The 10864-nt window shown below is 42.7% G+C and overlaps 1 protein-coding gene across 1 annotated transcript in view; it reads right to left on the reverse strand.

Moving 5' to 3' along the window:
* Positions 1 to 5175: 5175 nt before the first annotated feature.
* Positions 5176 to 10864, reverse strand: part of LOC119409801 (retinoic acid receptor beta) — a 29698-nt gene continuing 24009 nt past the window's right edge. Inside the window, exons 5-8 of the mRNA XM_037676704.1 lie at positions 9313 to 9489; positions 8307 to 8511; positions 8075 to 8233; positions 5176 to 5377 (exon numbers count right to left, since the gene is read on the reverse strand). Of these exons, the coding sequence (XP_037532632.1) occupies positions 5238 to 5377; positions 8075 to 8233; positions 8307 to 8511; positions 9313 to 9489 (681 nt within the window). The 3' untranslated portion in view covers positions 5176 to 5237. The remainder of the gene's footprint in view (positions 5378 to 8074; positions 8234 to 8306; positions 8512 to 9312; positions 9490 to 10864) is intronic.

Raw genomic sequence — 10864 nt, forward strand, 5'->3', positions numbered from 1 at the left:
GGAAATCATATCGCCCAAGAAGTTGAATTCAAGATGGCCGCCACATCTCATAGGTCAGATGCTGAGTGACTCTCAGCTACTACCACACAAACGTGACCTCATCTGTAATTCTGAGTAAATTACTCAACTCAACTTTATTTTTGGTAAATTAAAAACATTACAAAAAAGGGACTATAAAACTATATAAAATGGTAAATCAATTATTTACCAAAAAAGGACTAGGCTGAAGCCAAGGCTTATACTTGCCTACCCACGCCTACAGACATTTTTGTGTTGGCAAAGGTCAATTAGCTGTGGCAGCCATCTTGAACTGGGCTGACTCTAAAAGGTAGTTGTCACTTTCTGAGAGTTTCATTAAAATCCCCCCAGTGGTTCAGCCAAATGAATACTACTGAGTCTGCAGAACGTGGGGGGTACGCAGTTCCAGATTTATTTTTGATTTAACGACAGCGGACGACCTCAGGGAGCTGCACTAACACGGCTGTAAACGTTGGGAAATGTAAATTAATGCTGCTTCAAAACTCCCAAAATGTGACAATTTAAGGTCTGACGTCCTCAACGCTCGATGATTCAAGGATTCAAGGATTTTTATTGTCATCCCAGCTCACATTTGCATGTTTACGGTACGAAATTAGGACTCATGATGAGGCTTCTTATCATAAAATCATATAGCACTGAAACTGCTCTACTGAAGGTTTTTAATGACATTTTCATATCCACAGACGCAGGTGATTCTGTGCTGCTTGTCCTATTGGACCTCACATCTGCTTTTGACACCATCGACCACAAGATCCTCATTTCTAGACTGGAGCAGTGGGTGGGCATCACAGGGTCAGCTCTTAAATGGTTTGGGTCCTACCTCTCTGACAGAACCTTCTGTGTCAATATCAAAGATTTTAGTTCGGCATCGACAGCGCTCCAGTGGGGGGTACCGCAGGGGTCCATCCTCGGTCCCCTTCTCTTTTCTTTATACCTGCTGCCACTAGGTGCTATCTTCCGCACACACGACATACCCTTTCATTTCTACGCCGATGATTGCCAAATTTACTTCCCCCTGAGGCACAGAGGCACACGCTCTATTCAGCCTCTTCTTGACTGCCTGACTGACATCCGGGACTGGATGGCTTTAAACTTCTTAAGCTTCAATGAGAAGAAGTCTGAAGTCATGCTGTTCCATCCCAGTGGCTCACTCATGAACCATGACATTGACCTTTTCTCTCTAGCCCCGCTAGAGAAACAAAAGGTCACTAATCTGGGGGTGATAATGGACCCGTCCTTAAAACTCAACAGTCACGTAAACATGATGGTAAAATCCTGTTTTTTTTCAGCTGAGACGGCTGTCTAAGCTGAAGCCTATACTCTCCAAAAAGAACCTTGAGACAGTGATCCACGCCTTCATAACATCTAGGCTTGATTACTGCAATTCACTTCTGTTTGGAATCAGTCAGTCCTCCATTGCTCGTCTACAACTGGTCCAAAATGCTGCAGCCCGATTTTTAACTGGTACAGGCTATAGAGAGCACATCACGCCAGTTTTGGCCTCCCTGCACTGGCTACCCATTCACCTTCGGATCCATTTCAAAATTCTCATGTATGTTTTTAAATCACTGAACAGTTCCGCCCCATCCTATCTCACTGATCTTCTGCAGCCATATGTCCCACCGCGCTCTCTGAGGTCAGCAGACCAGATGCTTCTCTCAGTCCCAGAAACCCGTCGTAAGCTCAGAGGTGACAGGGCTTTCTCTGTTGCAGGTCCACGACTGTGGAATGAGTTGCCACTGAGTGTCCGGCAGGCTCCCACACTCTCAGTCTTTAAGTCTCGCTTGAAGACCCACTTCTATTCGCTTGTCTTTAACACGGTGTGATTTGTTTTGGTCCGGTCTGTTCTCTACTCTGTTAGTCATTTTAGTTAGCTTCTGCTGCTATTTGTATCTGTATTTCTATTTTATGTTTTCCTGTCTGCTGTGCATGTTTGTGTTCTTTTGTACAGCACTTTGGTTGGCCTTGTTGCTGTTTTAAGTGCTATATAATGGTATGGTATAAACCTCTGCAACTCGTTTTGTTGTGAGCAGTTCTCAACTCCACCACCAGGGGGCAGTATAAACCTCGATAAGAGGGACACACACACACACACACACACACACACACACACACACACACAGGAGAAAAACAAGGCAGCAGCTTTAGTGAAACTCCGTAAACAAAACTTTAATAGACAAAAATATGTGTGATGTTTAATGATATCACAATCGAAACACAATCATTTGTACATACAGTCACCACACTGTGGCGTGAAGATAAAGATCAGACGTGTTTGCAAATAAAGAAAACAACAGATGAAAAAGTTTGGCACAGTTACAGCAGGCACATGTGTACGTTTTATTTTAAAAATTGGATTTCTAAGCTGCTTAGATAAGATTACAGAAGCCAAGAGATGACTTCATTACTTACCTCTTTGTTAGCATTTTTATGATTTCACCTCAAGATTGTATTTGATATATTTATTAATTTTGACTTGGAAGCGCTTATTCATTTCAAAATCACAGGTGAAACACTGGGAGTTGGACCATAGCAGCCGTTTAAACTGGTTTAAACACAAGAACGAGACAAAACCAGCTCAGTTATTTCAAAATAAGAAGACCGTTAACTTGAGATTTTGAGAAAAATCACATCAACGTTTAAAAATAGCAGCTGTTTGCGAGTTTTGTATTGTTTTGAGGTCAAAGCAAATAAATTTAATAGCCTTGCTATTTTAAGAAAATTATATAAAAAGTCAATATTTCAAGGTAAAGTCAGGAAAATCTCTAAGCTCTGCTCAACAGCCTGGACGACTAAACGTCATTCAGGTGTTTGATTTTTAAATGTGCCACTCCTCTTGTTTCTTTAAACCTGATCTTTTCACCGTTTCACTTGAATTTACAAAATGCACAACTTTAATTCACTTTAATTCACTTTAATTCACTTTAATTCAGATGTTGTGTTCGGTTGTTGTGGCGGCTCTGAGGCCTGAGAGTCTGCGTGGCCATAAACTACATGAAATAAGAACTTGGAGTGATAAAGGAGAGTTGAGCAGATGTGCACTACAACCTCAAGTCCAGAGTCTTTGGGATGTGAAATGTAAATTAAAGACAAAATGATTTGAAAAACTCAAATCATTTTTCACAATGGAACAAAATAAACACGTCAAATGTTGAAACTCAAGAATGGCACCATTTATATGGATATTTTTAATTTTACACAAATGTTTATCCCTGTGAAGCATTGTCACATTTCCAGATGTGTAAGCTGCTCATGGCAGAGGCACTAATGCACCCATATACCATCAGAGAGGCGGGCTTTGAACTGTGCTCTGAGAACTGGATGGATGGTCTCATCGTTCGTGCAGAAGACGTGGCATCCACGGTGCTCACAAAGAATATCAAATTCTGTTTTGTCTGACCTCAGAACAGTTCTGGACTTCACCTCGGTCCATCTGAAACCAGCTCTGGTCCAGAGGAGACGGCAGCAGCTCTGGACGGTGTTCACATCTGGCTTCTTCTTTGTCTGATAGAGCTTTAAGCAGCATCTGTGGATGAACTGTATTGACAGACAGTGATCTGTGGAGGTGCTCCTGAGCCCAGAACAGAACCAGACCTGGTTTTGATGCAGTGGCCCCTGAGGCCCCAAAGACCACAACCATCCAACACTGACCTTCAGCCTCGACCTCTGAGCTCAGTTTTCTGCAGATTTTCAACCTTTTGGGAGATTCAAAGACTTCCCAGTCTTCTGATGAGAACAATTAGGGGTCGAGATGGGGTAGAGGTACGGCAGCCGACCTGGGACCAGAAAGTCACGGTTCAATTCCCAGCCATGCCCACATGTCGTGTCTCTGAGCAAGACACCCAATCCCTAACTGCTCCCCGGGTGCTTACATAGCTGCCCGCTGCTCCACCTGGATGTATCTCAGGTGTGATGGGTTAAAAGCAGAGACTAACTTTGTCATTGTATGAAAACACACAGTGATGACATCATCTAGCACGTTCTTCTTTCCAATACGCTGATCCACCGTTTGCTAGAGACGGTTCTTTTGGAAAACCTCTGCCCATCTTTACTTCTAAAATACTTTTTTACGCCCAGTCCTAATGACCTGTTGCTAATGAACCTAATTAGCTGTTTATTATTTATACTTATTATTATTTACATTTTTTGTTGCTACTGTCCCAACTTTGAGACGTGTTTCTGCCATAAAATGTTTAAAATGAATTCTAATTTTTTTTTTAAATAAAGAGGCTTTGGCGTGTTCACCGTGTTCCACTGTGACAGAGTTGCAAATCGCTGCATTCTGTGATTTTCCTCCACCTGCGACACGTCGTCTCAACTTCACCAGAACTCAAGTTGTTTATTAACAAACAACAATATTGTCGCCTCAGGGCGGAGCTACAGGAGAAGGTTAAACACCAAGAGGCCACAGTGCAGCAATATCTGATAAAGGTTTACACAATCCTCATGATAAAAAAAAAAAAGACATTTTCTAAAAATAATAATAATAAAAGCTTCATTATAATCTGAAGTTAAAACGTTTTATTTGTCAAAGAAGAAGATAAAAGAGTTGTGAAATAGAATTAGCTATCAAAAGTGTCGTCATTATTTCAGGCTGGGATGTGATTAAACAAACATCCAGCAACAAACAAACAAACAAACAAACAATCTGAGTCCCACAGAAATACAATACAATCTTTTTCTAACATCTGTTTTTTCTGTCAGTTCACCTCCGTCCGTCCGTCCGGGCAGCGATAAACAAACGTAACTCTTTCTGTTTCCCTCTTGTTACGCAGCAGAGGTTTGGACAGAATCACAGAAAGTTACAGCAACTTCTCAAACATCTAGTCTAACGCTCCAGGTGTTATTTAACGAGGTCAAATTAAAAACTCATGCGATTATAAATACAGTTAAGAAGCAGATATGGTAAACAAAAGGCTGAGAGGGATCCTCGGAGTTTAAAATAATACTGCATCGTTCTCGTTTGCTCTCTCTCTGAGCGGGTTTGAAAACAAACTGGTTTTTATTTCAGCGGGGAGCTCGTTAATGCGACCGCCGCCGATTCTCGTTTTCCTGCCTGACAACGAGAAGCTCCCAAAGGTTTCTGGACGTTAACGGAGGCGAGAGTCTGGCGACCCTCTGAACTGCGTCTGCACTTCAAACTGTTAGTAATCTCTGTCAGATAGAAAGAAACGTGTTGTTTTGATCTTTTTGCAGCTTCAGAGTGAGAGCCCGGAGCGGTGTGTGCTGTGTGTGTCCTGACTGGTCTCCAGGTTCTGCAGGTCCTCCAGCATCTCCTCGATCAGCGGCGGCATGGAGCCGGGGATCTCCATCTTCAGCGTCACCACTCGCTCCGCTCCTGTGGAAACAAAACAATCTGTTTTTTTTGTTTCTGCCAACATTTGTGGTGAAAAGACGCTGCTCTTTGGGATTCTGATTGTGCCTGAAGTCACAAGCTAAAAACTAAAATCCACCTTCCTTTGAAAAGCTCCAATTCTGGGACTCGTTGGGATTATTTTGGGGTGTACGAGTTAAAAGAACAGATTAAAGTTGCACGTTTGAATCCCAGTTCACACCTTCCCCTCACTTTCTGGGCCTAATGGTCTCTTTCCATGCGCTCAGCTCGGTCCTGCTCGAGTCGACCCGGTGCAGCTTTGGAGTCTTTCCACTGGCCGATCCCACCTGCCTCTAGCTCGGCTCTCAGGACCGACCTGGAGCCGAGTCGAGCAGAAGGTTTGACCCCAGCAGACTGCAGGACACTGACTGGCCAGAGGGCGACTTCAGTCGTGGGTGAAGATGGAAACCAGACCCAACGGACTGGATTTATGGGCTCCGACCAGCAGAGGGAGGTGGTCTCGACTCCGCTGCTGCATCTTGGGAAACTGGAGCAGAAGACAGTGACTATCGTGACTTGACTTCATTTATTTGCCCATTGCTGCGCTGTGTTTGCTTCAGATAAAAAAATAATGTTGCAGAAAGTTTGAACGGCCACGTTGTAACGATCTCGCCCACAACGAGGCGGCACTGCGACCATGTAGACCCGAGTAGAGTCGAAGTGAGTCGGGGAGAGACTGGACAATGAAACAACAGTAGCTCCAGCTGCTCATGCCCGGGGTGGAGGTGGGGGTCCACTTGTATCACTCAAAGGGGAAGCGTTTACGTTGGTGTAATTCTTAGATGAACACCTACAGCTGCTTATCTTCAGAGACAAATAGAGATGGAAACGTTAACTGGTCAACCAGTTTTAATTGGTCGATATTGCCCACTTTTTAAAAATGTGTAAACGGATCATGTCGTGCATATTTACCCAATTATTAAGTCGGAAGATGAAGACGCAGCAGCAGCCGCTACAACCTGTAGCCCATGATGTGTTGTTGTTTTTTTAGAGCAACTTTTTCACATGTTGTATTTGAGGTACAAATTATTCTAAGGGTTGGTAAATATACATTTATTAGGGTTGAGCAATTTCTGTTGACCTTTGTTTAATATCTGTGTATATCGGCCGTCGTCCGCTCAGATTCCTAAACGTCTGTTTCAGAATCGGCTTTAGAAAAACTCACGTGTGTCGACCTCTTGAGTCAGCCGATACAAGATGGCCGCCACAGCAAAGCAGTCTTAGCAAATACAAAAATGACTATAACGCCGTTAGTTGTACAGTTATTGAGCTAAACTTTGGTGTGGTAGTAGCCGAGACTGACCCCCAGCTCACACTCCGAGAGCTAACGGATCGTATTTATGAACTAGAGAAACTAGAGAAACTGCAGTTCCTGCGAAAATACAGCGTGAACGCTTATTGCTGAAGAACAGCTGAAATGAGCTAAAAACAGGCTGAATTGTAGCTGAAATGGAAGAACATGCCTAAATTAGCAGAAGAAACCAAAAAGAACACATTTGCTGAATTAGGCTTAAATAAGCAGAAATAAGCATAAAAATTAGGAAATTAGCTCAGAATAATAGATGAAAGGAAGCTGAAAATGCAGAAAGAAACTAAACTGTCACAAGGAAGTGGAAGTAGCTAAAATGAGCTAAAAAATGTGGAATTAGCTAAAAAAAAAAAGAAGCTAAATTTAGCACAAAACAGTTAAAAAGTAGCTGAAATAGCAGAAAAAGCTGAAAGGAGCACAACAAGCTGAAATTAGCAGAAATTAGCACAAAAACTTGGATTTATCTAAAAACTGCTGAAATTAGTAAATAAAGAGTTTAAATAAAGGTAGCCGAAGAGATAGAATAAGCTTAAATAATCAGAAGAAAGCAGAAAGAACACCTGTTTGCCCAGTTAGGCTGAACGAAGCAGAAATGAGCACAAAAAAGTGGAAATTATCTGAAATAATGCTGAAATTAGCAACGACAACAAAAAAAAAAACAAGCTGAAAGTAGCTAAAAAAGCATAAAGAAGCTGAAATTACAAGAAGGAAGTGGCAAGAGCATATTTTTGCTGAATTAGGTTGAAAAAAGTTGAAATGAGTGCAAAAAATGTGGAATTAGCTGAAAAAAGCTTAAATTAATATAAAACAGCCAAATAGTAATTGCAATAGTAGAAAAGCTGAAACGCAGAAATAAACTGAAAGGAGCATAAAACAGCTGAAATGAGCTGAAAGCAGCTGAAGTTAAAATTTGCAGCAGGAAGCTGAAAGCAGCTGAAGGAGCAGTAAAAGGTTATGAACAGATCTAAAGATTTGAAGGATGGAAAATGAGATCAATTCATTTTCTGTGAGAAAAAAATGGCAGAAAAGGCTAAATATTTAAAACAGCTAAAGTTGCACCAAAACTAACAGTCATATCAGGATTGTCCTGAAAGAGACGAACGTTTTGATTCATGATCTGTTGAAATAGCTGAAAACTGTGGGACGAGAATGGAGCTGAAAAACGTACGGAAGAAAAAAGGATCACAGTTAATGCTTCGTGAACATTCACACCTGTTAGCAAAATATCACCTAAAAGCCTTAAGTTCTGTGAAATGAAATCTCGAGCCAAACGATGTTGGATGTGAAGCTGCTGAAGAAATTTGACGAAGTGAAATAATTAGCGACACGTTTTCAGTCTGACGCGTTCTGACCTTTGGCGCTGATGGTGCGCAGGTCGGTGATCTTCATCAGGGCCTTGGGGAACATCAGGGGCATGCTGGGTCGCCGTTTACGCGAGTAGATCTTCAGCGCCTCCAGCAGCGGCTCCTGCAGCACCTCCACCTTGGACGGCTCCTCCAGGTCCTGCCGGTCTGGACAGTTCAGGGGTTTAGCCTCTGTTGGAGCTCAAATCTAAAGTAGACGAGTCAAACGCAGACCCCGTACCTCCAGAGACGAGGCAGATGGCGCTGAGGAGCCCGCTCTCCGTCTCGTCCATCTCCAAAGGCAGCAGCTGCCCGGCAAACGTGAAAACCTGGTCCGTCAGCGGTCCAAAGCCCGCATTGTGGATCTGGGTGCGGGTCAGAGTCAGCCCGTCAGAAAAGGTCATGGTGTCCTGGTCTGGAGTGTAGCGCGTGCAAATCCTCAAGATCTGCAGGAAGACGAAGCAAAGGTCTGCGGGTCAGGGGACGAAGTGACCTGCTAAACATCAGCAGAGACCTTTTGGTCAAAACGTGGCCGACAAACCAACTACACAACGTCACACAAACACAGTTATAACAAAACAATCGTTGTAAAACTGAACCTAAATTCTGGACCTCATCCCAGACCCTCGACTTTTATGACCCATATTGTGTGTGTGAGTCTGCATGTGTGTCTGTTAGCAAAATATCTCATGAACCAGTGGATGAATTTAAACAAAACTAAGAAAATATAACCATCAGATCTATGTCTACAAGAGATTCAGTTTGACCGCCGCAGCTAGTCCACATTAGTCAACACAAAAATAGCTGCGGCGCCACCCTTTTTTTTAATAGATTATCAGCTAAAATTTAGCATGGTAGTAGCTTAAAGTCCTCCTCAACACACAATCTGAGCTGACAAATGTGTTTACAACGTAACCAACCCTAACTCTGGCTCAGCATTCCTTAAATAATGTTAAAAAATAGTCAGGCTAAATGATCTACATATAAATTTCCACACAGAAGCAGAAAGTGTGTGTTTGTGGTGAATTCTGGACGTTCTGTGAGAAACATCAAAAGCACCTGGCACTCAGAAGAGCCAGAACATTTAATCAGTGTAAAAATGAAATATAACAGAGTGTTGACGTAGAAGGACTCCCCGCGGAGATCCAAGTCACTTCAGCGAATAGTCGGACAGATGGTGAGTCACGGACTGGAGCGTGAAGGTCAGCTGAGGGGAAGGAGGTGGATCGCAGACGCCGTGGACTCACCAGGATGTCGAGGCAGGCGGCTTTGAGCAGGGTGATCTGGTCGGCGATGGTCAGGCCGGTGAAGCCCGGCACCCGCTTGGCGAACTCCACCACCTTGATGATGCACTTGGTGGCGAGCTCGCTGAACTTGTCCCACAGGCCGAGGTCCAGCTGGATCCTCTGATCGGAGCTGGAGTTCTGGGTGGAGGAGAAAACAGCATCTGGGTGCACCTTTTGTAATCTTAAATAGTCTTGAACAATATTTCTTCAGGCTTTCTGAAAGATGCTCCTTGGACTTTGGCTGCTTTTTTTTTTTTTTACCGTTTTCATTGCCAGCTGCTTTTAAAACTTTCAAAAACGTATAATGCAGCTTTAGGACTGATCCTCAGTCGTTTCACTCCTACCAGGAATTTCATCCATGGGACCAGAGTGGCCCCTCTGAGTCAGACTAACAAAGACCCTAACAAACCCCTGTTGTGAGGAGTGATAGGGCAATCTGCATATGTATCTAGCTCAGCTTTATAACTTGAGTAAAGTCTTCGAAGTCAGAGCTGCAGCATGCAGTTTCACTTGCTTTCACACAAGCAGGAGGCGGGGAAGCAGGTGAGGGACTGGGTTTGTATTCAGTGAGGGAGAGAGGAGGGGCTGCGTGAAGACAGGGAGAAAAACTGGTGGATTTTCAAGTATAAATATAACTCTGCGTAGAGTATGAGACTATCATTTTATATCGATATAGTCTCATTTTATATCACGTATGAAATTATCTTGATATTTTAAAAATATTGAGATATCGCTCAGCCCTTATGGAAATCTATGTCTAATAGTTGCAGTTATTTAGCTTATACAGTAACACAGAGAATAATTCTGTACCTGAACTTTTTATATCACCTATAAAACTTGATCATTCCTACTTGTGTTCCTGCAGACTTGGTTTTCTGGGTCTTCTCCACATGGAGGTGTTTAATCAGAGACTGGAGCAGGAGTACAATGCTTCAGTCATCATAACTGCACCCACTGTTCCCTACAAGGCTGTCCTCTCCTCGGCCAAACTCATCAAAGTAAGAGCTGGCTCCTGCACATATATCTTCCAGTTTTACTGCTGAGCTTGGCTCACACGGATTACAGCTGAATGAATCAGGGTGGTCTTATGTCACTGGAATACCTTCCTGTTGAATGATATGCACAAGTGATTCTTGATGGGAACTCCTTAAGCTAACGATTTAAAGATTTCGGTGTAAGACACCAGCGTAGTGAAATGCATGATGGGGTAATGTTTTGACCACACTGGAATCCTTAACTGTAATTATTAGATTAAGATTTTTTAACCTGTTTTTATCAATCCTTTTCATGCTTATTATTTCTCAGATTTGCTGGAATAGAAATGGGAGGGAAGTCATTTTTTATTTCTCTTAACTTGAAACAAGCTGTATGTGTTGTCATCATTGTATGTTCAATTCAGTTTATTTATATAGGGTCAAATCACAACAAAGTTGTTGCAGGGTTGCCCCATTCATGAACATTCACACACATAGAAAAGACAATTAGTAAAGTTCTCTATCTAAGGAAGCAGCAG

This window comes from Nematolebias whitei, chromosome 5 (assembly GCF_014905685.2).
Source record: "Nematolebias whitei isolate Nwh7 chromosome 5, NemWhi1, whole genome shotgun sequence".
Taxonomy (NCBI): domain Eukaryota; kingdom Metazoa; phylum Chordata; class Actinopteri; order Cyprinodontiformes; family Rivulidae; genus Nematolebias; species Nematolebias whitei.